The sequence below is a fragment of the Rissa tridactyla genome, chromosome 2, assembly GCF_028500815.1.
Source record: "Rissa tridactyla isolate bRisTri1 chromosome 2, bRisTri1.patW.cur.20221130, whole genome shotgun sequence".
NCBI lineage: Eukaryota > Metazoa > Chordata > Aves > Charadriiformes > Laridae > Rissa > Rissa tridactyla.
Window position 1 is genome coordinate 1,171,256 of NC_071467.1, and position 27,347 is coordinate 1,198,602.

A 27,347-nucleotide genomic window follows, 5' to 3' on the forward strand; every position below is an offset into this window, starting at 1 on the left:
CCACAAAGGCGCTGAAGGGACTGGAGCACCTTTCCTCCGAGGAGAAGCTGAGTGAGCTGGGAGGTTTATCAACCAGGCGGCAAGGACCTGAAGGGGAGGTGTCATCGATGTCTCTGAATCCTGAATGGCAGGTATGGGAGATGAACTCCAACTGGCAAGTAGGACCACACAGCCACTCGCTCATTTCCACCACGGTGGCATAGGGAAGCGAATCAGAAGAGGAAAAGGGAGAAAATGTGTGCGTTGAGATAAAGAGAGTTATAAGTAAAGGAAAAGCTGTGCACGCAAACAAAGCAAACCAAGGAATTGCTTCACCACCTCCCATGGGCAGGCAGGAGTTCAGCCGTCTGCAGGAAAGCAGGGCTCCATCACGCGTGATGTTTCCTTGGGAAGACAAACGTCATAACTCCCAAAGTGCCCCCTCCTCCTTTCTTCTTCCCCCAGCATTATGAATTGAGCATAACGACAATACGGCATTCACTCTCCCTTTGGTGAGTTCTGGTCAACTGTCCTGGCCGTGTCTCCTCCCAGCATTTTGTGCACTCCGAGCATACTTGCTGGTGGGGCGGTGTGAGGAGCAGAAAAGGCCTTGAGTGCTTAGTGAGAACTGAAAACAGTAGTGGGCTGTCAACAGCATTCTCATCCCAAATGCAAAACAGAGCACTCTACCAGCTACTAGGGAGAAAGTCAACTCTATCCCAGGTGAACCGATGAGAAGAGGGAATGAGGACAGGGGAGTGAGACTCTTCTCAGGGTGCCCATGGCCAGGGCAAGTGTGAACGGAGAAAGATGAAAAGACATGCCATTTCTTTGGAAGAGAAGGCAGGGCTTTTTCAGTGTGCAGGTGGTTAAGATGGGGAACCATTTCTTCAGAGGAGTGCTGGAGACTCCATCCTTGGAGATACTGAACACCTGACTGGACATGGTGCTGAACAAGGTGCTCCAGCTGAGCCCGTGTGGGCAGACTGGGTGGAAGTAGATGATGTCCAGATCCTCGTGCAAAGATTCAGTTTGTTGTGATTCTACCTGTTGTGGTGGCCAGGGGGTCGTATTGGGGAAGAGAGTTGGTGAAGTGTGTGCTGCCATGGGGAGCTTGTGCCAGAAGGTTGGTTCGAAGTGCAGAGGGGGAAAAGAATTTTGGGGCAGGAGTTAGCAGGGCTCATTGACCGGTCTTTAAACTAGATAGGAGGGGGGAAGGGGAGATAACTGGGCCTGTCAAGATTAAACCTGAGGAAAGCATGCCATGGTTTGAAGGAGACCACATTAGTGAGGACTCCCACTCTGACATTTCATCAGAGAACGGTGATAGACATTTAGAAATTACTGCTAGAGAACATTGGGAAAACCCTTTCCTAGAAGGGGAAAAGGGTACTAGGCTAAGAGTTAACAAAGCTCATGGACAGAGCTTTAAGCCGAAAGTTAAGGGGGAAGGGGATAAAACCAGGCCTGCTGGTAATGAACCTGAGTGTCAAGGGCCAAAGATGGGGGTGAAATCAGTAGCCCAGGTCAAGTGCATCTACGCTAATGCACGTAGCATGGGCAACAAACAGGATGAGCTATATGCCATTGTGCAGCAGGACAACTGCGACATAGTCACCATCACGGAAACGTGGTGGGATGATGGTCATGACTGGAATGCTGCAATGAGTGGCTATAAGCTCTTCAGAAGGAATAGGCAAGGAAGGAGGGGGGGGGGGTGTGGCTCTGTACATTAGGGAGTTGTTTGACTCTATAGAGGTAGACTCCAGTGATGAAGAAGTTGAGTGTTTATGGGTAAGGGTGAAAGGGAAGGCTAACAAAGGTGATTTTGTGCTGGGAGTCTGCTATAGACCACCCAACCAGGATGAGCAGGTTGATGAGGTATTCTATAAGCGGCTGGCTGCAGTCTCGCAAACGCCAGCCCTTGTTCTAGTTGGGGACTTCAACTTACCAGACATCTGCTGGAAATATAACACGGCTGAGAGCAGGCAGGCTAGGAGGTTCCTCGAGTGTATGGAGGATAACTTCCTGACACAAATGGTAGGTGAGCCTACCAGGGGAGGTGCCTTGCTAGACCTACTGTTCACAAACAAAGAAGGGCTAGTGGGGGACGTGGAGGTCGGAGGCCGTCTTGGGCTTAGTGACCATGAAATGGTTAAGTTTTCCATCCATAGTGAGGTAAGGAAGGGGGTTAACAAAACCTCCATCTTGGACTTCCGGTGGGCAGACTTTAGCCTGTTCAGAACCCTGGTTGGGAGAGTCCCGTGGGAGGTAGTCCTGAGAGACAAAGGAGCCCAGGAAGGCTGGACGCTCTTTAAGAGGGAAATCCTAAAGGCCCAGGAGCAGGCTGTCCCCATGAGGCGCACAATTAAAGGGCGGGGAAAATGGCCGGCCTGGATGAACAAAGAGCTCTTGATGGGACTTAAGGAAAAAAGGAAGGTTTATCACCTTTGGAAGAGGGGACAGGCAACTCAGGAGGAGTACAGAGATCGTGTTAGGTCATACAGAGAAAAAATCAGGAAGGCAAAAGCCCAGCTGGAACTCAACCTGGCAATTAACATAAGGGACAACAAAAAAAGTTTCTATAAATACATCAACAAAAAGAGAGTGACAGAGAATGTCCATCCCTTACTGGATGCGGGGGGAAACCTTGCAACCAAGGACGAGGAGAAGGCTGAGCTACTTAATGCCTTCTTTGCCTCTGTCTTTAATAGTCAGACCAGCTACCCCCAGGGTGTTCAGCTTCTTGGGCTGGAAGATAAGAACGGAGAACAGGACAACTCCCCTGTAATCCAGGAGGAAGTAGTTAATGATTTGCTTATGCACCTGGACACGCATAAGTCTATGGGGCCGGACGGGATTCACCCAAAAGTTCTCAGGGAGCTGGCAGGAGAGCTCACCAAGCCTCTCTCCATTATCTATCAACAATCCTGGTCAACAGGAGAGGTGCCGGATGACTGGAGGGTGGCCAACGTGACGCCCATCTACAAGAAGGGCCGGAAGGAGGATCCCGGAAACTACAGGCCTGTCAGCCTGGCCTCGGTACCGGGAAAGATCATGGAGAGGATCATCCTGAGTGAGCTCTCAAGGCAAGTGCAGGGCAGCCAAGGGATCAGGGCCAGCCAGCATGGGTTTAGGAAAGGGAGGTCCTGCCTGACCAACTTGATCTCTTTCTATGACCATGTGACCCGCTTTCTCGATGAGGGCAAGGCTGTGGATGTTGTCTACCTGGACTTTGGTAAGGCCTTCGACACCGTCCCCCACGGCATTCTCCTGGAGAAACTGGAGAATCATGGCATAGACAAGTGTACCCTCCGCTGGATAAAAAACTGGCTGGATGGCCATGCCCAGAGAGTTGTGATTAATGGAGCAAAATCTGGTTGGCGGCCGGTCATCAGTGGTGTCCCTCAGGGCTCAGTCTTGGGGCCAGTCTTGTTCAATATCTTTATTGATGATCTAGACAAGGGGATTGAATGCACCCTCAGTAAGTTTGCGGATGACACCAAACTAGGTGGGAGTGTTGATCTGCTTGAGGGTCGGAAGGCTTTACAGAGGGATCTAGACAGGTTGGATCAATGGGCCAAGGCCAATGGGATGAGGTTTAAGAAGGCCAGGTGCCGGGTCCTGCATTTTGGTCACAACAACCCCGGGCAACGCTACAGGCTTGGGGAAGAGTGGCTGGAAAGCTGCCCGGCAGAAAAGGACCTGGGAGTGTTAGTGGACAACCGGCTTAACATGAGCCAGCAGTGTGCCCAGGTGGCCAAGGGGGCCAATGGCATCCTGGCTTGTATCAGGAATAGCGTGGCCAGCAGGAGTAGGGAAGTCATCGTGCCTCTGTACTCGGCACTGGTGAGGCCTCACCTCGAGTACTGTGTTCAGTTTTGGGCCCCTCACTACAGGAAAGACATTGAAGTGCTGGAGTGCGTCCAGAGGAGAGTCACCAAGCTGGTGAGGGGTCTGGAGAACAAGTCCTATGAGGAGAGGCTGAGGGAGCTGGGCATGTTTAGTTTGGAGAAGAGGAGGCTGAGGGGAGACCTCATTGCCCTCTACAGCTACCTGAGAGGAAACTGTAGAGAGGCAGGGGTTGGCCTCTTCTCCCAAGGGAATAGCGACAGGACCAGAGGAAATGGTATGAAGCTGCGGCAAGGGAGATTTAGATTAGATATTAGGAAGAATGACTTTACTGAAAGAGTGGTCAGGCACTGGAACAGCCTGCCCAGGGAGGTGGTGGAGTCACCATCCCTGGAGGTATTTAAGAAATGTGTAGACATGGCTCTTCAGGGCATGCTCTAGTGCCCAAGATTATTGTTTGTGGTGGGGTGTTGTGTGTGGGGTTGTGGGTGTGGAGTTTAGTAGGTGGGTGCTTTTTTTTTTTTTTTTTTTTTTGTGGTTGGACTCGATGATCTCAGAGGTCCCTTCCAACCAGTAAGATTCTGTGATTCTGTGATTATTATGTGCAAGCCTTTGTTTGGGCAAGTGAAGGGCTTGTGTAAGGTTCTGGGAGCTCCCCCGCGCTGCCCTGTGCTGTTGTTTTTGCTGGGGCCATAGTTCCTACGAGAGGTCTTCTAGCCCTTTTCCACCCACCCCAATGGTCTCTGTAGCCCTGGCCTTGTGTTGGGTGACGTTGGAAGAGCCTTGTGAGAAGAAAGGAAGTGGAGGCGTTTGAGGCTGAGATGCAAGAGAACTTTATTGAGGGAAAAGATTGCAAAGGCAGAGGTGCTAAGGGGAAGGGAGATGGTCTGAGGTATTAGTAGGGCAACCATCAACCAAAGTCCCCTGCACGAGAGAGATCAGCTACGAAGGGTGGTGGCGATGGCCCTTAGCAGGGGTAGCATCCTCTTCTGCCACCGTAGCAGCCAAGGCCTCCCAAGCCGTAGCCGTAGCCGAAGCCGAAGCCGCCGGAGGAGATGGGCACTCCCTGGGCGCTGAGTTCATTGCCCACGGCAGCGGATGTGGAGGATCCGACAAAGGTGCTCTGGGGGAAGGAGCTGAGAATGGGTCCTGGCAGGGTGACCTGCACGGTGGAAGGCTGGATGACGACGCGGGAGGCCTCGCACTGCCTGACGCAGGGCTCGTTGCAGCTGTTAGCCAGCGGGGTGGGTCCGCATGGGCCGCAGAGGTCGTTGCAGGCCATGTCTGTGGTGTGGAGTTTCCCTGGAAGAGAGGGTGTTGAGAAAGGTGAGGGTGGTGGGGGTGTGAGGGTCGGTGTTGGAGGAGGGCGAGGGAGTGTGGAGGGCTGTTGTGGGGCTGTGGGGAGCGTTGCAGTGTGGAGGCATGAGCGCTCTTGAGGCTGTGGGCAGAGCTTGGTGGAGGAGAGGGACCAGGTGGTTGAGAAGAAGGAGGGTCATGGGGTTGAGACTCACCTTGTTGAGGGTGGAGGAGAAGGCGTGAGGAGAAGTGTGTGAGGGAGAGAGGCGCTGGGCCGGCTTTTATGCTGGTCGTGGAGGGGTGGGACAGGCTTGGCGCCTGACTGTGTTTTTCAGCAATGAGTCATTCCATGCTGCAGCCACTCAAGGAATGATGTGCGTTGCGTTTTCCTTACCATAACAGCCCCTTTTCATCTTCTCGTCATGTCCATCTCACCCTGGTGGCAGCTTTTAAGTTAGAGTAAGTAGTTTGAAGGATGTGCATGCATGCAGCGTTTCAGGGTATTCAGGAGACATGGCCAAAGCATTCCAGAGGTGGTGTGTCATAAGTGAGGTCATTTTGTGTCAGTTGTGTGGTGTGGTTTGCGGGTGCGTTGTGAAGAGGGGGCCCCATTTCCTCACAGCCCTGGCAGGCCGGCCTGGGCTTTGGAGGGGTGCCAGGCATTCGGCGCTGCCCCAAGGTCAGTGAAGACGGAGTGGGAGGAGGTGCTCCAGGCACTGGAGCAGAGATTTCCCTGCATCTCGTTTTGAAGACCATGGTCAAGCATGTTGTAGATATGCAGCCCATGGTGGTCCACAGCGGAGCAGATATCTACCTACAGCCTGTGGAGGATCCCCCATCGAAGCAGGTGGATTCCCAAAGGAGGCTTTGATCCCATGGAGAGAAACCAATGCTGGAGCAGGTCTTTTGGCAATAAACTCGTTAAAGTTCTGCATCCCAGCATGAGATGCCTCCACTTCCTTTCTTTTCCCAAGGCTCTTCCAACCTCATGCAACACAAAGCCAGGGCTCAGGAGGCAACTGGGGTGAGTGCGAAAAGGGCTACAGGACCCCTCTTAGGAAGTATGTCCCCAACAACAGCAGCACAGGGCAGCACAGGGGAGCTTCCAGAACCTGACACAAGCCCTCCACTTGACCAAACAAAGCCTTTGCAATACTAAGGCACTTTGAACCACCATTCTGACAAAGGCTCCCCATGGCAGCACACACTTCACTAACTCTCTCCCCCAGCACCACCCCTTGGCCAGCACAGCAGGCAGAATCACAGCAAACAGAATCATCGACTGCATAAGAAACCTCTGGACATCATCTACTTCAACCCAAACTTCTCAAAGGGGTCGCCTCCAGCAGGCTCTACAGGACCACGTCCAGTCAGGTTTTCACTATCTCCAAGGATGGAGACTCCAGCACCTCCCAGTGCAATCTTTTTCCCACTGCTTGACCAGCCTCATGCTGAAAAAGGCTTGCCTCCTCTTCCAAGGAAATGGCACAACTTTTCATCTTTCTCCATTAACACATTCCCTGGCCGTGGGTGCCCATGGGAAGAGTCTGACTCCCTTGCATTTGGGTTGAGAATGCTGTTGACAGCCCATTAGAGGTTTTGGTTGTTGTAAGTACTCAAGGCTTTTTCTGCTCCTCATACCGCCCAACCAGCAAGTAGGCTGGCAGTGCACAAGAACTTTGGAGGTGACATGGCCGATACAGCTGATCCTAGCTGACCAAAGGGATAGTCCATGCCATATGACATCATGCTCAGCATAAAATGCTGGGGAAGAAGAAAGAACAGGTGGACGTTTGGTGTTATGAGGTTTCTATTCCCAAGAAAACAGGACGCCTCATGAAGCCTTGCTTTTCTGGACCCCGATCCGAGCCATGAGCTGGCAGTTTCTCCAGCAGAATGCTGTGGGAAATGGCATGAAAGACTTTTCTAAAGCCCAGGTTACCAACATCCACGGCCTTTCCCTCATGCTTTGTAAAACGCCTTTGTACCAAGCCCTCAAACAAGAGAAGCACTAAGACACCCACAGAACAGATGCAGGGAGAAAGGCCAGGCCTAAAGACAGGCTGAGCGAGCTGGCAGCAGCGCAGGGAGGGAGCGAATGCCATGGAAGGGGCAGCACCTCACGCCTGCAACACCATCAAAGTTTCAACCACCCTGGCAGGGCTGCAAGAAAATGAGGCCCCCTCTTCAAAACGCAACCACAAACCACACCACAGGACTGCCGTGGGATGACCTCACTGAAGACACCTGACCTCTCTATGCTTTGGTGGCGTCTGCTGAATTCCGTGACACAGCATCCATCCAAACCCTCCCAACTACCTACACTCACTCAGAAGCTGCTGCCAGGGCCAAATGGAGACGACCTCAAGAGGATGACATGAAAAGGGACTGTTGTGGGAAGGAAGACACACCCCATGTCATTACTTGAGTGCCTGTAGCATGCAAGAGCTGCTTGGTGAAAAAAAAGTCATGCGCGAAGCCTGTCCCGCCCCTCCAGGACCAACATAAAAGCCGGCCCAGTGCCTCTCTCCCTCACACACTTCTCCTCACGCCTTCTCCTCCACCCTCAATAAGGTGAGTCTCAACCCCCTGACCCCCCTTTTCCTCACCCACCTGGCCCCTCTCCTCCACCATGCTGTGCCGACAGCCTCAGCAGCCCTCACGCCTCCTTACTGCCACGCTCCCCACAGCCCCACAACAGCCCTCCACACTCCCTCGTCCTCTTCCAACACTGACCCTCACACGCCCATGACCCTCACCTTTCTCCACACCCTCTCTTCCAGGCACCCTCCACACCACAGACATGGCCTGCAACGACCTCTGCGGACCCTGCGGACCCACCCCGCTGGCTAACAGCTGCAACGAGCCCTGCGTCAGGCAGTGCGAGGCCTCCCGCGTCATCATCCAGCCTCCCGCCGTGCAGGTCACCCTGCCAGGACCCATCCTCACCTCCTTCCCCCAGAGCACCGCCGTCGGATCCTCCGCATCTGCTGCTGTGGGCAATGAACTCAGCGCCCAGGGAGTGCCCATCTCCTCTGGCGGTTTCGGCTTCGGCTACGGCTACGGCTTGGGAGGCCTTGGCTGCTACGGTGGCAGAAGAGGCTGCTACCCCTGCTAAGGGCCCTCGCCACTAACCCTGGCACCAGCCACCCACACCATGGAAGCCACGGCTTGCATTGAAGACGCACTTCTAGGTAGTTGCTGGCACAGGATTTTATCGTCCATGGCTCCTCCTCTCAAGACACTAAGCAAGGGAGGAGGGAAGGGGCAAGCCCAAGCTGTCTGCAACCATGGCCCATGTACCTCCTCCTCTTCTCCCACTTCCTTCTTTGCATCGCCCCTTCGGCTATGTCCACTACACTCTGCTGCAAACACTTGCTGACAACTCAAAGACCTCCAGGGTGCCATTTCCCCTCCCAGCCAGGAAGACCTTGATGCTCTGGCAAGATCTGTCTCTCACAAGCGACCTCGAATGAAGGTCAGCCTACCTGCAGCTCAGACTGGCTCCCTTCCACGTGGCATTCCTGCCTGTGCACTGCTTTGCCTCAATAAAGTTCTGCATCCAAAACTGAGACGCCTTCACTTTCTTCTTCCGTGGTTTTGGCCGGATTGGCCAATCACAATGACAGATGTCCCCCCTTCCCAAAGAGAGGAGAGGAAGAGATAAGAGGACCTGTCCTGTCCGCTCCTCCTTACAGGTGTCACCCTTCTATGCTTTTCCACTTCTGACCCTCTAACGAGGCAAATAACGAAGTTAGCTGACCTCGCTTGTTATAGGAATACGTCTAAGCGAGAGCGTCTCTGCGTACCATTCCTTGGTATAATCAGGTCTTGTCACTCAGTGAGAGTGAACACTTCCTAAACAATATGCTGTTAATTTCCCGGTTTAGTCAGTTAGAAGAGGCCCAGCTAAAACGTAAAAATACAAACCAGAAAATTGGTTCTGTTTTACCTCAAACCAGGACACTTGTCTCCAGTTGCTCCCAACTGCAGCCGGCACAATGACAGGGCTCCACGCACCATCACAGTGGGTGTAAAAAGGCAAGAGGACCTCTCTTAGGAAGTATGTCCCCAGCTACAACAGCAGCACAGAGCAGCACAGGGCGGTTTCCAGAACGTGACACAAGCCCTTCACTTACCCAAACAAAGGCTTGCACATGCTAATGCACTTCTACTGCAGCCTCTGACACAAGCTCCCCATGGCAGCACACACTTTGCCAACTCTCTTCCCCAGCATGACCCTGTGGCCAGCACAGCAGGCAGAATCACAGCAACGAGAATCATTGACTGCCCAAGGATCCTATGGACATCCTCTACTTCAACCGAACCTGCTCAAACAGCATCAGCTCAAGCAGGCTCTCCGCAACCATGTCCACACAGGTCTTCAGTATTTCCAAGGATGGAGGGTCCAACGCCTCTCTGCACAGCCGGTTCCAATCTTTGACCACACTCACGCTGAAAACAGCATGCCTTCTCTTCCAAGGAAAAGGCGCCTCTTTTCATCTTTCTCCATCATCACTTGCCCTGGTTGTGGGCACCTGAGAGAAGAGTCTGACTCCCCTCTCCTCATTCCCTCCTTAGTAAGGTTTCAGCTGGGATAGAAGTGACTCCCTTCCTGGCAGCTGGTAGGGTGCTCTGTTTTGCATTTGGGATGAGAATGCTATTGACAGCCCACTACTGTTTTCAGCTCTTGCTAAGCACTCAAGGCCTTTTCTGCTCCTCACACCACCCTGCCAGCAAGTAGGCTGGGAGGGCACAAAAAGCTGGGAGGAGACAGAGCCAGCACAGCTGATCAGAACTCACCAAAGGGATAGTCCGTGCCGTGCAACATTATGCTCAATACATAATGCTGGGGGAAGAACAAAGAAGGCGGGAGGCACTCTTGGAGTTATGACATTAGTCTTCCCAAGAAACATCACGCATTATGGAGCCCTGCTTTCCTGCAGGCAGCTGAACTCCTGCCTGCCCATGGGAAGTAGTGAAGGACAGGACACAGGTACTCGATGCCATGAGATGCCGTGCCCAGTGTATAGCTGGGGGAGCTTCCAGGGGGAGGGAGTTGGAGATCGCTGCTTGGGAGTGGGCTTGGGACTTCCCAGGTCAGGCTGGTGAGTGGTGATAAATGAATCGTTTTTTGTACATTCCTCTGCAAGTTCTGTTGTTCTTGATTTCCTCTATCCTCTGCTGTTCTGTTAAACTGCCTTTATCTCAAGCCGTGAGTTTTCCCTCTTTCTTCCGATTCTCCCCCACATCCTGCAGCTGTGGGGGTGGTGAAGGAGTGGCCGCATGGTTCTTTGTTGCCAGCTGGCATTCACCCAAAACACAACCTCAATGATTCTGTGATTTCTGGAAGGGCATGGACTTAGTGGAGCAAGGGGAGTGCAGGGCCACCCAGATGCTGAAGGGACTGAAGCATCCTTCATTGAGGAGAAGCAGAGAGAGCTGGGAGGTTTCTCAGCCAGGAGGCAAGGCCACGTTCATTGATGAGCTGTCATCAATGTCTCTAAATCCCAGATGGGAGTTTCCGTGGTGCAAACCCAGCGAGCATTGAGAACCATGCAGCCGCTCGCTCGCTTCCCCCTCGGCAGGATGGGGAAGAGAATCAGAAGAGGAAAAGTGAAAAAATGCGTGTGCTGAGGTAGAAATAGTTCTGTAGGTAGAGCAAAAGCCACGAGTGGCATCAAAGAAACCACACAATTCTTTGAATACTTCCCATTGGAATGCAAGTGTTCAGCCATGTCTCCAGGAAAGAAGGGCTCCATGATGCACATCAGTTATTTGGAAAGACAAACGCCGTACGTCCGTTCATTACACCGTTCTTTCATCTTTGCCATGCATTATCTACTGAGCACGCCTTCACCTGGCATGGACTATCATTTGGTCAGTTGGGGTCAGCTATCCTGGCCGTGTCACTTCCCAGCCTTTTGTGCACTCCCAGCCTACTCGCTGGCAGGGCAGTGTGAGGAGCAGAAAAGGCCTTGAGCGCTTAGCAACAACCAGAAAGAGTAGTGGGCTCTCAACGCCATTCTCATCCCACATGCAAAACCTAGCAGTCTACCAGCTGCTAGTGAGAAAGTCAACTCTATCGCAGGTGAAGCGATGTCAGGAGGGAACGAGGAGAGGGGAGTCAGACTCTTGTCATGGGTGCCCATGGCCGAGGCATGGGGAATGAGAAAAGCTGAAAAGACGTGCCACTTCCATGGAAGAGAAGGCCAGCCTTTTTCAGTATGACCGTGACGGTGGTCTAACAGGTGAAAAGGGGTTGTAGAGAGAGGTGTTGGAGACTTCATCCTTGGAGATACTGAAAAGTTGACTGGAGAAGGCTGTGGAGTGCCTGCTTGAGTTGACTCTCTTTGAGCGGGTGTTGTTGAAGTAGATGATGTCCAGAGGTTCCTTGTGCAGTGAATGATTGTGTTTGCTGTGATTCTGCCTGCTGTGCTGGTGAGAGGGTCATGCTGCGGAAGAGAGTTGGTGAAGTGCGTGCTGGCATGGGGAGCTTGTGTCAGAGCCTTGGTTGGAAGTGCGTTAATATGTCCAAGCCTTTGGGTAAGTGAAGGGCTTGTGTCAGGTTCTGGAAGCCCCCCTGTGCTGCTCTGTGCTGTGGTTGTTGCTGGGGCCATAGTTCCTAAGACCGGCCCTGTGGCCCTTTCCCACCCACCCCGATGGTCTCTGTAGCTGTGGCTTTGTGTTGAGTGAGGCTGGAAGAGCCTTGTGAGAAAAAAAGGAAACGGAGGCATCTCAGGTGGAATGCAAGAGAACTTTATTGATGGAAAAGAATGCAAAGGCAGGAATGCCAAGTGCAAGGGAGCTAGTCAGAGTTGCAGGTAGGGTGACCATCATCCAAGCTCCCTTGTGTGAGAGAGATCTTGCCAGAGCAGCAAGGTCTTCCTGCCCCGCAGTGGGAGTTGCACAGTGGAGCTTGTTGTTGGGCTCTGGCTTGTCAGAATGTGGTTGCAGCGGAGAGTAGTGGATATAGCAGAAGTTGAACTGCAAAGAAGGAAGTGGGAGAAGAGAAGGACTGTCCCCATCCCTCTTCCTTGGAGCCTTGAGATAAAGATGCATGGACAGCAGGCCTATGTGCTAGGAAAGACCCAGGGATGTGTCCTTCATCAATACTGTGGCTTCCAGGCTGTCAGGGTTTTGTCAGGGGTGGTGGTGAGTGCCCTTAGCAGGGGTAGCAGCCTCTCCTGCCGCTGAAGCAGCCCAGGCCTCCCAAGCCGTAGCCGTACCCGAAGCCGAAGCCGCCGGAGGAGATGGGCACTCCCTGGGCACTGAGTTCATTGCCCACGGCAGCGGATGCAGAGGATCCGACAAAGGTGCTCTGGGGGAAGGAGGTGAGGATGGGTCCTGGCAGGGTGACCTGCACGGTGGAAGGCTGGATGACGACGCGGGAGGCCTCGCACTGCCTGACGCAGGGCTCGTTGCAGCTGTTAGCCAGCGGGGTGGGTCCACAGGGGCTGCAGAGGTTGTTGCAAGCCATGTCTGTGGTGTGGAGGGTCCCTGGAAGAGAGGGTGTGGAGAAAGGTGAGGGTCGTGGGGATGTGTGGGTCAGTGTTGGAGGAGGGCGAGGGAGTGTGGAGGGGTGGTGTGGGGCTGTGGGGAGCTGGAGGAGAAGGGCCAAGTGAGTGAGGACAAGGAGGGTCAGTGTGTTGAGACTCACCTTGTTGAGGGTGGAGGAGGCGGCGTGAGGAGAAGTGTGTGAGGGAGAGAGGCGCTGGGCCGGCTTTTATGCTGGTCGTGGAGGGGCGGGACAGGCTTGGCGCATGATGGCCTTTTCCACAAACAACTTTTGCATGACACAGCCTCACGAGTAATGACGTGGTTGTGTTCTTTGTTTTCTGAAATTCTCCAATTCCATGTTCTCTTATTGATGATGTGTCCACTCGGCCCTGGCGGCAACTTTTAAGTGCCAGTAGTAGAGGCCCTAAACATTGTGTTGATGGCACGCATCAGGGTTGTCAGAAGACGTGACCAAAGCGTAAGAGAGGTGGGGTGTCATCAGGGAGTTCATGCCGTGGCAGTTGTGTGGTGTGGTTTGTGGGTGCGTTGTGAAGAGGGGGCGTCATTTTCTTGCAGCCGTGGCAGGCTGGTCTGGGCTTTGGAGGGGGGCCAGGCACTAGGCGCTGTGCCTTGCATTGCGCTTGTTCCTTCCCTGCCTTGCTGCCAGCTCACTAAGCCTGTCTTTGGGCATGGCCTTTCCCGTTGGGTGTGCTCTGTGGCTGCCTTGGTGCCCCTTTTGTTTTTAAGGTTGTAGGTGGGAGAACGGAGGCTGCGTGTTTGGGTTTGTGCCCCGCTGGGGCCGTCCCTGGTGGAGGCAGTTCAAGCAGGCAGAGGAGGGCTGTTTGTGAGAGGAGGGCATTATCGTGGCAGCCCTGTGCTGTAGGGAGGCTGGTCGTGCTCCCCAAAGGCTCCTCTTGGCTCTTATGTAGGGATCCCCTTAGTTGTGGCCGGCAAGTTTGCAACCTGGGCTCTGGTGCGACACATCTGAAGATGAGCAATGAAGCTGGTGAAGGATGTAGAGAACAAGACTTGCTAGGAGTAGTTTAGGGAACTGGGCATGTTTAGTTTGCAGAAAGAAAAAGGCTGAGGGCACGCCTTATTGCTCACTACACCCACCTGAAAAGAGGTGGTAATGAGGTAGGTGTCAGTCCCTTATCCCAAGTAACAAGTGATAGGAGAAGAATTAAGGTCTTTAAAGGGTGCATAGGGATGCTCAGTTTGGATGCTGGGAAAAATGTCATCCCCAGAAGGGTTATGAAGCACTGGAAGAGGCTCCTCCGGGAAGTGGTTGAATCACCATCCCTGGAGGTAATGACAAGACGTGTAGATGTGGGACTTAGGGCTATGTTTTTTTGGTGAAGTTGGTAGTCATAGGTGAACGGTGTCAAGATTGTTCAGGGTCTTTTCCAACCCAAGTGCCTCCATGATTGCATATGAGGCAGCGTGCAAAAGCAGGCGAGTTCCTGGAGAGCCAGAGAGTGTGTCAAGAGACAGAGGGGGAGTGGGATTGGCATGCAGGGGATACTGGTGGGCCAGGGCCTTTGGGTTGTTTACATTGGGTGAGTGCCGATGGATGAGGCCATTTCTCTGCACACTGCGTGACGGGAAGAAAGGGAAGGTGGAGCTTGTTGAGGAGAGTTGGAGGCAAGCACGCAGCACGTGAGTACGGAGCTGCGGCCATGATTTCGTGCACGACTGCATTTTTGAGCAAGCATCTCTTTCATGCCACAGCCTGTCAAGTGCTGAGGTGGGTGTGTTTTCCTTCCCACAACGCTCCCTTTACATGTTGTCGTCTTGTGAATATGTCCACTTGGCCCTGGTGGTAGCTTTTAAGTGTGAGTAGGTATTTTGGAGGACGTGTATGGATGCTGCGTGTCAGGGAATTCAGCAGTCACAGGCAAGGCGTAGGAGAGGTGGGGTATCTCCAGTGACATCATCTCGTGGCACGTTTGTGGCTGGCTAAGCCTGTCTTTAGGCCTGCCACACCCTGTTGATGTGCCCTGTGGGCACTTTGATGCCCCCATTGCTTGTAAGTTTGTAGCTGAGAGAAAGGTCTGTCTTTCTGACCTGGGAGCTGGGAAATGTTATGGAGCTAATCATCTTGATCGCCTTCGTATGGCACATAGAGGCCAACCAGGTGATGAGGCCCAGCCAGCATGGCTTTATGAAGGGCAGGTCCTGCTTGCCTAACCTGATCTCCTTCTATGTCAAGGGGACGCGCTTAGTGGGTGGATGAGTGAAGGGCTGTGAGTGTTGTTAACTGGACTTTAGTAAAGCCATTGACACTGTTTCCCAGAGTGTTCTCCTGCAGAAACTGCCTGCTCATGGCTCTGACGGGCGTACACTTCGCTGGCTAAAAAACGGGCTGGATGGCCAGGCCCACAGAGGTGAATGGAGCTAAATCCAGATTGTTGCCACCACAGGTGGTGTTCCCCAAGGCTGAGTACTGGGGCTGGTTCTCTTTAGTATCTTTACGAACGACCTGGACAAGGGGGTCGAGTGCACCCTCAGAATGTTTGCAGGCAACACCAAGTTGGGTGAGTGTGTGGATCTGCTTGAGGGTAAGACGCTTTAGAGAGTGATCTGGACAGGCTGGATCGATGGGAGGAGGCCAATGGTGTGGGGTTCAGAAAAGCTGAGTGCCGGGTCCTGCACTTGGTTCACAAGAACCCCATGCAACACTACAGGCTTGGGGAAGAGCGGCTGGAAAGCTGCCCGTTGGAAAAGGAGCTGGGGGTGTTGTTTGACAGCCAGCTGAGTATGAGCCAGCAGTGTGCCCTGGAGCCCAAGGCGGCCAGTAGCATCGTGGCCTGTATCAGAAGTCATGAGTCCAGGAGGACTATGGAAGTGATCGTCCCCCTGTAGTGGGCACTGGTGAAAAATGTCTTCACTGAAATGGTTGTCAAGCACTGGAATAGGCTTCCCAGGGAAGCGGTTGAGTCACCAGCCCTGGAGGTATCTAGAAGAGAGTAGACTTGGCCCCAAGGGACTTGCTTTGGTGGGGCACTTGGTAGTGTTAGGTTAAGGGATGGAATCAGTGATCTTAAGTGTCTTTCCCAACCTCAGCGATTCTGTGAGTTTTTGAAGGCCATGGACGTGGTGGAGCAAGTGGAGTGCAGGGCCACCAAGACGCTGAAGGGACTGGAGCATCCTTCCCTTGAGGAGAAGCTGAGAGAGCTGGGAGTTTCTTCAGCCAGGAGAAAAGGCCGCGTAGGGGAGATGTCATCAATGTCTCTAAATCCCGGATGGGAGGTGTCTTGGTTTCACGCCAGCCAGCAATCTGAACCATGCAGCCACTCGCTCACTCCCCACTACAACAGGCTGGGAAAGAGAATCCGAAGAGGAAAAGTGAAAAAATTTGTGCGTTGAGATGTCAGTTTAATAAGTAAAGCAAAAGATGCACAAGCAAGCAAAGCAAAAGAAGGAGTTCCTTCACTACTTCCCAAGGCAGGCAGGCGTTCAGCCGTCTCCAGGAAAGAAGGGCTCCGTGAGACATAACGGTTACTTGGAAGACAAATGCCATAACTCTGAACATTCCCCGCTTCTTTCTTCCCTCACTGTGCTCTCATGTGGCATGGACTATGCCTTTGGTCAGCTGGGGTCAGCTGTACCGGCCGCCTCACCTTGCAGCTTTTTCTGTACACCGGGCCTACTTGGTGGCGGGGTGGTATGAAGAGCGGAAAAGGCTTTGAGAGCTTAGCAACAACCAAAAACCATTAGTGGGCTCTCAACGCCATTCTCATCGCAAACGCAAAACCTAGCACTCTACCAGCTGCTGAGCAAGTCAACTCTATCCCAGCTGCAGCCATGTCAGGAGGGAATGAGGAGAGGGGAGTCAGACAGGGCAAGGGTGAATGGAGAAAGCTGAAAAGACGTGCCATTTCCTTGGAAGAGAAGGCAAGGCTTTTTCCGTGGGAGGGTGGTCCAAGAGTGGAAGCGGTTGCGCAGAGAGGTGTTGGAGTCTCCATCATGTAGAAACTGAAAAGCTGACTGGATCTGGTGCTGAACAGCGTGCTCAATCTGACCATGTTTGAGAAGGTCGGGTGTAATGAGGTTATCTCCAGAGATTCCTTGTGCAGTCAAGGATTCTGTTTTCTGTTGCTCTGCCTGCTGTGTTGGCCAGAGGGTCTTGCTGGGGAAGAGAGCTGGTGAAGTGCGTGCTGCCATGAGGAGCTTTCATTGGAGGCATGAGTAGAAGTGCGTGAGGTTGCCCAAGGCTTTCTTTTGTTAAGTGAAGGGCTTGTGTGAGGTTCTGGAAGCCCCCTCTGTTGTGCTGTTGCTGTTGCTGGGGCCATAGTTCCTAAGACCGGTCCTGTGGCCCTCTTGCACCCACCCCGATGGGCACTGTAGCCCTGGCTTTCTGTTGGGTGAGGTTGGAAGAACTTTGTGAGAAGAAAGGAAGTGGAGGCGTCTTAGACTGGGATGCGGAAGAACTTTATTGAGGGAAGAGAGAAGTTCAAAGGTAGAAGCGCTAAGTGCGAGAGAGACGGTCTGAGTTGCAGGTAGGGTGACCATCATCCAAGGTCCCCTGTGTGAGCTAGGTCTTGCCAGAGCATCAAGGTCTTCCTGGCCTGCAGTAGGAGCGGCACCCTGGAGGTCCCACGTGGTATTTGCCTCTTCAGCAAGTGCTTGCAGCGGAGAGTTGTGAACGTAGCAGAAGGGGCGATGGAAAGAAGGAAGTGGGAGAAGAGGAGGAGGTACATGGGCCATGGTTGCAGACAGTCTGGGTTGGCCCCTTCCCTGCTTCCTTGCTTGGTGCCTTGAGAGGAGGAGCTGTGGATGGTGAAGCCATGTGCCAGAACATGCTTGAGTTGCCTCCTCAATCCATGCCGTGGCTTCCATGGTGTGGGTGGTTGTTGTCAGGCGTGGTGGTGAGGGCCCTTAGCAGGGGTAGCAGCCTCTTCTGCCACCGTAGCAGCCAAGGCCTCCCAAGCCATAGCCGTAGCCGAAGCTGAAGCCACCGGAGGAGACGGGCACTCCCTGGGTGCTGAGTTCATTGCCCATGGCAGCGGATGCAGAGGATCCGACGGCAGTGCTCTGGGGGAAGGAGGTGAGAATGGGTCCTGTCAGGGTGACCACTACAGTGGGGGGCTGGATGACGATGCGGGAGGCCTCACACTGCCTGACGCAGGGCTCGTTGCAGCTGTTAGCCAGCGGGGTGGGTCCACAGGGGCCGCAGAGGTCGTTGTAGGCCATGTGTGTGGTGTGGAGGGTGCCTGGAAGAGAGGGTGTTGAGAAAGGTGAGGGTTGTGGGGGTGTGAGGGTCAGTGTTGGAGGAGGGTGAGGGAGTGTGGAGCGCTGTTGTGGTGCTGTGGGGAGCGTGGCAGTGTGGAGGCGTGAGGGCTGTTGAGGCTGTGGGCAGAGCGTGGTGGAGGAGAGGGGCCAGGTGGGTGAGGAGAAGGAGGGTCATGGGGTTGAGACTCACCTTGTTGAGGGTGGAGGAGAAGGCGTGAGGAGAAGTGTGTGAGGGAGAGAGGCGCTGGGCCGGCTTTTATGCTGGTCGTGGGGGAGCGGGACAGGCTTTGCGCACGAGAGTGTTTTTTCAGCAAGCAGCTCTTGCATGCCACAGCCTGGTGAGTCATGAGGTGGGTTGTCTTTTCTTTTCCCTAATTCTCCATTTTCATGGCCCCGTCTTGAGGACGTGTCCAGTTGGCCCCTGGTGGAAGCTTTTAATTGCCAGTCTTAGAGGCCAAAGCCTTGGTTGTATTGGCATTTTTCAAGGCATTCAGCAGACGCAGACAAACCGTATGAGAGGTCGGCATGGCTTTATGAGGGGCAGGTCCTGCCTGACCACTCTGATCTCCTTCTTTGTCAAGGGGACCCTCTGAGTGGATGGATGAGGGAAAGGCTGTGGATGAAGTTCCCACTGTTTGGAAAAGGGGTACCATGACGCCCATTTTTCAAAAAAGAAACAAGGAAGATGCGGGGAAGTACGGTCCGGTCAGTTTTACCTCTGTGCCCGGCAAGATCATGGAGCAGATCCTCCTGGAAACTCTGCTAAGTCACATGGAATATTTGGAGGTGATCGGTGACAGTCAACATGGCTTCAGCAAGGCGTTCTCTGACAGGGTTACAGTGTTGGTGGATAAGGGAAGAGCAAAAGACGTCATGTACCTGGATATGTGCAAAGCGTCTGACACTGTCCCACACAACATGCTGGTCCCGAAATTGGAGCGACATGGATTTGACCAATGGAGCACTCGGAGGATAAGGAACTGGATGGATGGCCGCACTCGAAGGCTTTTGATTAAGGGTTTGATGTCCAAGTGGTGAGCAGTGAGGAGTGACGTTCCTCAGGAGTCGGTACTGGGAGCGGTGCTGTTTAACGTCTTTGTCGGTGCCATGGACAGTACGAAAGAGCTGGCGGAAGTGCTCGCCAGGCCACTTTGCATCCTTTATGAGCAGTCCTGGAGAACCCGGGAGGTCGGCAATGTGACACCCATCCACGAGAAGGGCCGGAAGGAGGATCCGGGGAACTACAGGCCGGTCAGTCTGACCTCGGTGCCTGGGAAGGTCATGGAACAGATCCTCCTCGGTGCCATTACACGGCACATGCAGGAGAACAGGGTGATCAGGCCCAGTCAGCATGGGTTTGTGAAGGGCAGGTGGTGCCTATCAAACCTAATATCCTTCTATGATAAGGTGACCCACTTAGTGGATGAGGGAAAAGCTGTGGATGTTATCTACTTGGAGTTTTGCAAAGCGCTTGACACTGTTTCCCACAGCATTCTCCTGGAGAAACTGGCTGCTCATGGCCTGGACAGGTGTACTCTTTGCTGGGTAAAAAACTGTCTGGATGGCCGTGCCCAGAGAGTGGTGGTAAATGGAGTTCAATCCAGTTGGTGTCCGGTCACATGTGGTGTCCCCCAGGGCTCGGTGCTGGGGCCGGTTCTCTTTAATATCTTTATCAATGATCTGGATGAAGGGATCGAATGCACCCTCAGTAAGTTTGCAGATGACACTAAACTGGGCGGGCGTGTTGATCTGCTTGAGGGTAGGTTGGCTCTGCAGAGGGATCTGGACAGGCTGGACCGATGGGCTGAGAGCAATGGTATGAGGTTCAACAAGGCCGAGTGCCGGGTCCTGCACTTGGGTCACAACAACCCCATGCAGCGCTACAGGATTGGGGCAGAGTGGCTCGAAAGCAGCCCGGCAGAAAAGGACCTGGGGGTGTTTGTGGACAGCCGGCTGAATATGAGCCAGCAGTGTGGCCAGGTGGCCAAGAAGGCCAACAGCATCCTAGCCTGTATCAGGAATAGTGTGGTGAGGCGGACTAGGGAAGTGATCATCCCCCTGTACTCGGCACTGGTGAGGCCCCACCTCGAGTACTGCATTCAGTTTTGGGCCCCTCGCTACAAGAGGGACATCGAGGTGTTGGAGGGTGTCCAGAGAAGGGCTACAAAGCTGGTGAGGGGTCTGGAGGACAAACCTTATGAAGAACGACTGAGGGAGCTGGGGTTGTTTAGCCTGGAGAAGAGGAGGCTGAGGGGAGACCTTATCACCCTCTACAACTACCTGAAAGGTGGTTGTAGAGAGATGGGGGCTGACCTCCCTGGTGACAAGTGATAGGACGAGAGGAAATGGGTTCACGTTATGTCAGGGGAGGTTTAGATTGGATATCAGGAAACATTTTTTCACTGAAAGGGTTATTAAACATTGGAATAGGCTGCCCAGGGAGGTGGTGGATTCACCACCCCTGGAGATGTTTATAAAAAGGGTAGATGGGGCACTTAGGGACATGGTTTAGAAGTGGCTTTTGTCAGGGTAGGTTAAAGGTTGGACTTGATGATCTTAAAGGTCCCTTCCAACCTCAGCAATTCTATGATTCTATGATTCTATGATCGAGTGCACCCTCAGCAAGTTTGCCGATGAGACCAAGGTGTGTGGTGCGGTTGACATGCTGGAGGGAAGGGATGCCATCCAGAGGGACCTGGAGAGGCTTGAGAGGAGGGCCCGTGTAAACCTCGTGAAGTTCAAGCAGGCCAAGCGCAAGGTCATGCACGTGGGTCACGGCAATCCCAATCCCAAATTCAGGTTGGGCAGAGAATGGCTTGAGAAGAGGCCTGAGGAGAGGGACTTGGGGGTGCTGGTGGATGAGAAGCTCAAGATGAGCGGGCAATGTGCGCTGGAAGGCCAGCAATCCAGCGGGTTTTGGGCTGTGTCAGCATAATGGGCTGTGTCAAAAGAAGCAGGACCATCAGGTGGACGGAGGTGACTCTGCCCCTCTGCTCTTCTCTCGTGAGACCCCACCTGGAGTACTGCATCCAGCTGTGGAGTTCCCAACAGAAGAAGGACATGGCCCTGTTGGAGGAGGGCCAGAGGAGGGCCACGAAGACGATGAGGGGGCTGGAGCCCCTCTGCTGTGAGGACAGGCTGAGAGAGTTGGGGTTGTTCAGCCTGGAGAAGAGAAGACACCAGGGAGACCTTATAGCAGCTTTCCAATGTCTGAATGGTGCCTCCACGAAAGTTGGAGAGGAACTTTTTACAAGGGCACGTAGTGATAGGAGGAGGGGTAATGGCTTCACACGGGACGCGGGTAGATTGAAATGAGATATGAGAAATACATTTTTCCCTCTGAGGGTGGTGAGACACTGGAACATGTTGCACAGGGCAGCTGCGAAGGCCCCATCCCTGGAGGTGTTCAAGGCCAGGCTGGGTGGGGCTTTGAGCAACCTGGTCTGGTAGGCGGTGTCCCTGCCCATGGCAGGGGGTTGGAATTAGATGATCTGTAAGGTTCAGGTAATATACACAAACTTGAACATAGGAAGTGCCATCTAAACATGAGGAGGAACTTCTTGCCTTTGAGGGTGGCAGAGCACTGGAAGAGAGTGCTCAGAGAGAGTGTGGCGTCTCCGTCTCTGGAGATATTCAAAACCCACCTGGACGTGTTCCTGTGCCACCTGCTCCAAGTGACCCTGCTTTGGCAGGGGGGTTGGACTAGATGATCTCCAGAGGTCCCTTCCAACCCCTGTCATTCTGGGATTCTGGGATTCTGGGATTCTGTCCCTACTAATGTAAACCATTCTATGATTCCAGAACCCCAGCCAGCAACTAGGATCCCGCAGCCGCGTGCTCACTCCTGCCATGGCAGGATGGGAAAGAGAATCAGAAGTATAAAAGTGAAAAGACACATGGGTTGAGATAAAGACAGTTTAATAGGTAGAGCAACAGCTGTGCATGAAGCAAAGCAAAACATGGAGTTAATTCACTACTTCCCGTGGCAGGCAGGTGTTCATCCGTCTCCGGGAAAGCAGGGCTCCACAACACATACTGGTTGCTGGGAAGGCAAATGTCGTAAGTCTGAACATCCCCCGCCTCTTTTTTCCATCAGCTTTATATACCGAGCATGCCGTCATATGGCATGGACTACGTCTTTGGTCAGTTGGGGTCAGTTGTCCCAGCCGTGTCACCTCCAGCCTTTTTTTTGCACTCCCAGCGTACTTGCTGGCGGGGCGGTTTGAGGAGCAGAAAAGGCCTTGAGTGCTTAGAAATACCCGGAAACATTAGTAGCCTATCAACCGCCTTCTCATCCCAAATCCAGAACATAGCACTGTACGAGCTGCTAGTAAGAGAGTCAACTCTAGCCCAGCTGAAACTACGACAGGAGGGAATGAGGAGAGGGGAGTCAGAGTCTCCTCATGGGCGCCCACAGCCAGGGCAAGGGGGAATGGAGAAAGCTGAAAAGACGTGCCATTTCCTTGGAAGAGAAGGCAAGGCTTTTTCCGTGGGAGGGTGGTCAAATAGTGGAGTTGGGTGTGCAGGGAGGTTTTGGAGACTCCATCCTTGGAGATACTGAAAAGCTGACTTGACATGGTCGTGGAGAGCCTCCTCGAGATGACCCCGTTTTAGAAGTCTGTGTTGAAGCAGATGATCTCCAGTGGTTTCTTGTGCAGTCAATGATTGTGTTTGCTGTGATTCTGCCTGCTGTGCTGGCCACGGTGTCATGCTGGGGAGGAGAGCTGGTGAAGTGTAGACAAGAAATTATCCATGAGCCAACAATGTGCCCTTGTTGCCAAAAAGGCCAAGGGAATCCTGGGCTGCATAGGGAAGAGTGTGGCCAGTAGGTCAAAGGAGGTCATTCTCCCCCTCTACTCTGCACTGCTGAGGCCACAACTGGAATACTGCATCCAGTTTTGGGCTCCCCAGTTCAAGAGAGACAGGGAAGTACTGGAGCGGGTCCAGCGTAGGGCAACTAAGATGATTGAGGGACTGGAGCATCTCTCTTACGAGGAAAGGCTGAGAGAGCTGGGACTCTTTAGCCTGGAGAAGAGAAGGCCGAGGGAAGACCTTATTATGGCATATAAGTATCTAAAGGGTGGGTTGAAGGAGGATGGTGCCAGACTCTCTTCATTGGTTCCCAGTGACAGGACGAGGGGCAACGGGCACAAGTTAGAACATAGGAAGTTCCATTCAAATACAGGGAAAAACTTCTTTACAGTGAGGGTGACAGAGCACTGGAACAGGCTGCCCAGGGAGGGTGTGGAGTCCCCTTCTCTGGTGATTTTCAAGACTCGCCTGGATGCAGTCCTGAGTAATGGGCTCTAGGCAACCCTGCTTTAGCAGGGGAGTTGGACTAGATGATCTCTAGAGGTCCCTTCCAAGTCTGAAGTTTCTGTGATTCTGTGATTCTGTGAAGTGCACGCTGCCATGGGGAGCTTGTGTGAGAGTCTTGGGTAGAAGTGCATTAACATGTCCAAGCTTTGTTTGGTCAAGTGAAGGTCTTGTGTGAGGTTCTGGAAGCTCCCCTGTTCTGCCCTGTGCTGTTTTTATTTGCTGGGGACATACTTCCTAAGAGAGATCCTGTAGCCCTTTTCCAGGCACCCTAATGGTCTCTGTAGCCCTGGCCTTGTGTTGGGTGAGGTTGGAAGAACCTTGTGAGAAGAAAGGAAGTGGAGGCGTCTTAGGCTGCGATGCAAGAGAACTTTATTAAGGGAAAAGATTGCAAAGGCAGAGGTGCTAAGGGGAAGGGAGATGGTCTGAGGTGTTAGTAGGGCAACCATCAGGCGAAGTCCCTTAAGTGCAGTAGATCTTGCCGAAGCACCGAGGTCTTCTTGGCCCACAGTGGGAGTGGCATAGTGGAGATCATTGTTGGGCTTTGGCTTGTCCGGGAGTGGTTGCAGCGGAGAGTAGTGGACATAGGAGAAGGGGCGATGCAAAGAAGGAAGTGAGAGAAGAGGAGGAAGTGCATGGGCCGTGGTTCCAGGCAGTTGGCGCTGGCCTTTCCCTGTTTCCTTGGTGCCTTGAGAGCATGATCCGTGGCCAGCAGGTCTGTGTGCTAGGAAGGGCCCGGAGGTGTGTTCTCCATTTATGCTGTTGGTTCAAGTTTGCCATGGTTGGTGTCAGGGGTGGTGGCGAGGGCCCTTAGCAGGGGTAGCAGCCTCTTCTGCCACCGTAGCAGCCAAGGCCTCCCAAGCCATAGCCGTAGCCATAGCCGAAGCCACCGGAGGAGACGGGCACTCCCTGGGCGCTGAGTTCATTGCCCACGGCAGCGGATGCGGAGGATCCGACAAAGGTGCTCTGGGGGAAGGAGCTGAGGATGGGTCCTGGCAGGGTGACCACCACAGTGGGGGGCTGGATGACGACGCGTGAGTCCTCGCACTGCCTGACGCAGGGCTCGTTGCAGCTGTTAGCCAGCGGGGTGGGTCCGCAGGGGCGGCAGAGGTCGTTGCAGGCCATGTGTGTGATGTGGAGGGTCCCTGGAAGAGAGGGTGTGGAGAAAGGTGAGGGTCGTGGGGGTGTGAGAGTCAGTGTTGGAGGAGGGCGAGGGAGTGTGGAGGATGGTGTGGGGTTGTGGGGAGTGTGGTGGTGGGGCGGAATGAGGGGTGTTGAGGCTGTGGGCAGAGCGTGGTGGAGGAGAGGGGTCAGGTGGGTGAGGAGAAGGAGGGTCATGGGGTTGAGGCTCACCTTGTTGAGGGTGGAGGAGAAGGCGTGAGGAGAAGTGTGTGAGGGAGAGTTGCTGGGCCGGCTTTTATGCTGGTCCTGGAGGGGTGGGAGAGACTTTGCGCATGATGGTTTTCTGCAGCAAGCAGCTCTTGCATGCCACAGCCTGGCGAGTAATCAGGTGGGGTGTCATTTCCTTCCCACATCACTCCCTTTTCGTGTCCTCCACTTGAGGACGTGTCCAGTTGGCCGCGCCGGCAGCTTTCAAGTTCCAGTATTAGAGGCCAAAGACTTGGTTTTGTTGTCGCTTGTCAGGCTGAACAGAAGACGGGACTAAAGCGTAGGAGAGGTGGGGTGTGTTCAGTGAGGTCATGCCGTGGCACTGGTGTGGTGTGGTTTGTGGGTGTGTTGCGAAGAGGGGCCCCCGTTTCCTCGCAGCCCTGTCTGTTGTGCACTTTGATGGTGTGGCAGTCATGAGGTGCTGCCCCTTCCCCTGCATTTGCTCCATCCCAGCCTTGATCCCAGGTGACTACGGCTGTCTTTGAGGCTGGCTTTTCCCGTTGGGTGTGTTTTGTGGGTGCCTTGGTGACCCTCTTGTTGGTAAGTATAAGAGAGAAAGGCCTCTCTGTTTTACCTTGGTGCTTGGAAATGTTATGGAGCTGATCATGTTGAGTGCCATCACATGGCACATACAGGACACCCAGGTGATGAGGCCCAGTCAGCGTGGCTTTATGAAGAGTCCTGCTGGCCTAACCTGATCTCGTCCTTTGACAAGGAGAGCCGCTTAGTGGATGGATGAGGGCAAGGCTGTGGATGTTGTTAAGCCTGGTGTTGGAGACTCCATCCTTGGAGATACTGAACACCTGACTGGACATGGTGCTGAACAAGGTGCTCCAGCTGAGCCCGTGTGGGCAGACTGGGTGGAAGTAGATGATGTCCAGATCCTCGTGCAAAGATTCAGTTTGTTGTGATTCTACCTGTTGTGGTGGCCAGGGGGTCGTATTGGGGAAGAGAGTTGGTGAAGTGTGTGCTGCCATGGGGAGCTTGTGCCAGAAGGTTGGTTCGAAGTGCAGAGGGGGAAAAGAATTTTGGGGCAGGAGTTAGCAGGGCTCATTGACCGGTCTTTAAACTAGATAGGAGGGGGGAAGGGGAGATAACTGGGCCTGTCAAGATTAAACCTGAGGAAAGCATGCCATGGTTTGAAGGAGACCACATTAGTGAGGACTCCCACTCTGACATTTCATCAGAGAACGGTGATAGACGTTTAGAAATTACTGCTAGAGAACATTGGGAAAACCCTTTCCTAGAAGGGGAAAAGGGTACTAGGCTAAGAGTTAACAAAGCTCATGGACAGAGCTTTAAGCCGAAAGTTAAGGGGGAAGGGGATAAAACCAGGCCTGCTGGTAATGAACCTGAGTGTCAAGGGCCAAAGATGGGGGTGAAATCAGTAGCCCAGGTCAAGTGCATCTACGCTAATGCACGTAGCATGGGCAACAAACAGGATGAGCTATATGCCATTGTGCAGCAGGACAACTGCGACATAGTCACCATCACGGAAACGTGGTGGGATGATGGTCATGACTGGAATGCTGCAATGAGTGGCTATAAGCTCTTCAGAAGGAATAGGCAAGGAAGGAGGGGGGGTGTGTGTGGCTCTGTACATTAGGGAGTTGTTTGACTCTATAGAGGTAGACTCCAGTGATGAAGAAGTTGAGTGTTTATGGGTAAGGGTGAAAGGGAAGGCTAACAAAGGTGATTTTGTGCTGGGAGTCTGCTATAGACCACCCAACCAGGATGAGCAGGTTGATGAGGTATTCTATAAGCGGCTGGCTGCAGTCTCGCAAACGCCAGCCCTTGTTCTAGTTGGGGACTTCAACTTACCAGACATCTGCTGGAAATATAACACGGCTGAGAGCAGGCAGGCTAGGAGGTTCCTCGAGTGTATGGAGGATAACTTCCTGACACAAATGGTAGGTGAGCCTACCAGGGGAGGTGCCTTGCTAGACCTACTGTTCACAAACAAAGAAGGGCTAGTGGGGGACGTGGAGGTCGGAGGCCGTCTTGGGCTTAGTGACCATGAAATGGTTAAGTTTTCCATCCATAGTGAGGTAAGGAAGGGGGTTAACAAAACCTCCATCTTGGACTTCCGGTGGGCAGACTTTAGCCTGTTCAGAACCCTGGTTGGGAGAGTCCCGTGGGAGGTAGTCCTGAGAGACAAAGGAGCCCAGGAAGGCTGGACGCTCTTTAAGAGGGAAATCCTAAAGGCCCAGGAGCAGGCTGTCCCCATGAGGCGCACAATTAAAGGGCGGGGAAAATGGCCGGCCTGGATGAACAAAGAGCTCTTGATGGGACTTAAGGAAAAAAGGAAGGTTTATCACCTTTGGAAGAGGGGACAGGCAACTCAGGAGGAGTACAGAGATCGTGTTAGGTCATACAGAGAAAAAATCAGGAAGGCAAAAGCCCAGCTGGAACTCAACCTGGCAATTAACATAAGGGACAACAAAAAAAGTTTCTATAAATACATCAACAAAAAGAGAGTGACAGAGAATGTCCATCCCTTACTGGATGCGGGGGGAAACCTTGCAACCAAGGACGAGGAGAAGGCTGAGCTACTTAATGCCTTCTTTGCCTCTGTCTTTAATAGTCAGACCAGCTACCCCCAGGGTGTTCAGCTTCTTGGGCTGGAAGATAAGAACGGAGAACAGGACAACTCCCCTGTAATCCAGGAGGAAGTAGTTAATGATTTGCTTATGCACCTGGACACGCATAAGTCTATGGGGCCGGACGGGATTCACCCAAAAGTTCTCAGGGAGCTGGCAGGAGAGCTCACCAAGCCTCTC

General features: G+C 53.3%; 2 protein-coding genes across 2 annotated transcripts; both read right to left on the reverse strand.

Annotated features, from left to right (window-relative positions):
• Positions 1-12,292: 12,292 nt before the first annotated feature.
• On the reverse strand, positions 12,293-14,308 carry LOC128906320 (feather keratin-like). The gene is made up of 3 exons (XM_054193406.1): positions 14,182-14,308; positions 12,788-12,898; positions 12,293-12,627 (listed from the first exon to the last, which is right to left on the reverse strand). The coding sequence occupies exons 1-3, from the start codon at positions 14,306-14,308 to the stop codon at positions 12,293-12,295; spliced, it is 573 nt and encodes a 190-aa protein (XP_054049381.1).
• A 3,200-nt stretch (positions 14,309-17,508) lies between these two features.
• On the reverse strand, positions 17,509-24,303 carry LOC128905407 (feather keratin-like). The gene is made up of 2 exons (XM_054191480.1): positions 24,023-24,303; positions 17,509-17,575 (listed from the first exon to the last, which is right to left on the reverse strand). Exons 1-2 carry the CDS (start codon positions 24,301-24,303, stop codon positions 17,509-17,511), a joined length of 348 nt encoding a protein of 115 aa, XP_054047455.1.
• Positions 24,304-27,347: the final 3,044 nt, after the last annotated feature.

Coding starts and splice junctions, on each gene's coding strand:
- LOC128906320 (XM_054193406.1), bottom strand. CDS start 14,308: ATGGCCGCAGCTCCGTACTCACGTGCTGCGTGCTTGCCTCCAACTCTC. Junction 12,899..14,181: donor TCCATCGGCACTCACCCAAT/GTAAACAACCCA, acceptor TTTGTGGAAAAG/GCCATCATGCGCCAAGCCTG. Junction 12,628..12,787: donor CCTCCTCCACCCTCAACAAG/GTGAGTCTCAAC, acceptor CCTCTCTTCCAG/GGACCCTCCACACCACAGAC.
- LOC128905407 (XM_054191480.1), bottom strand. CDS start 24,303: ATGGCCTGCAACGACCTCTGCCGCCCCTGCGGACCCACCCCGCTGGCT. Junction 17,576..24,022: donor GGCTTGGGAGGCCTTGGCTG/CTACGGTGGCAG, acceptor TGGCTTCAGCTT/CGGCTACGGCTATGGCTTGG.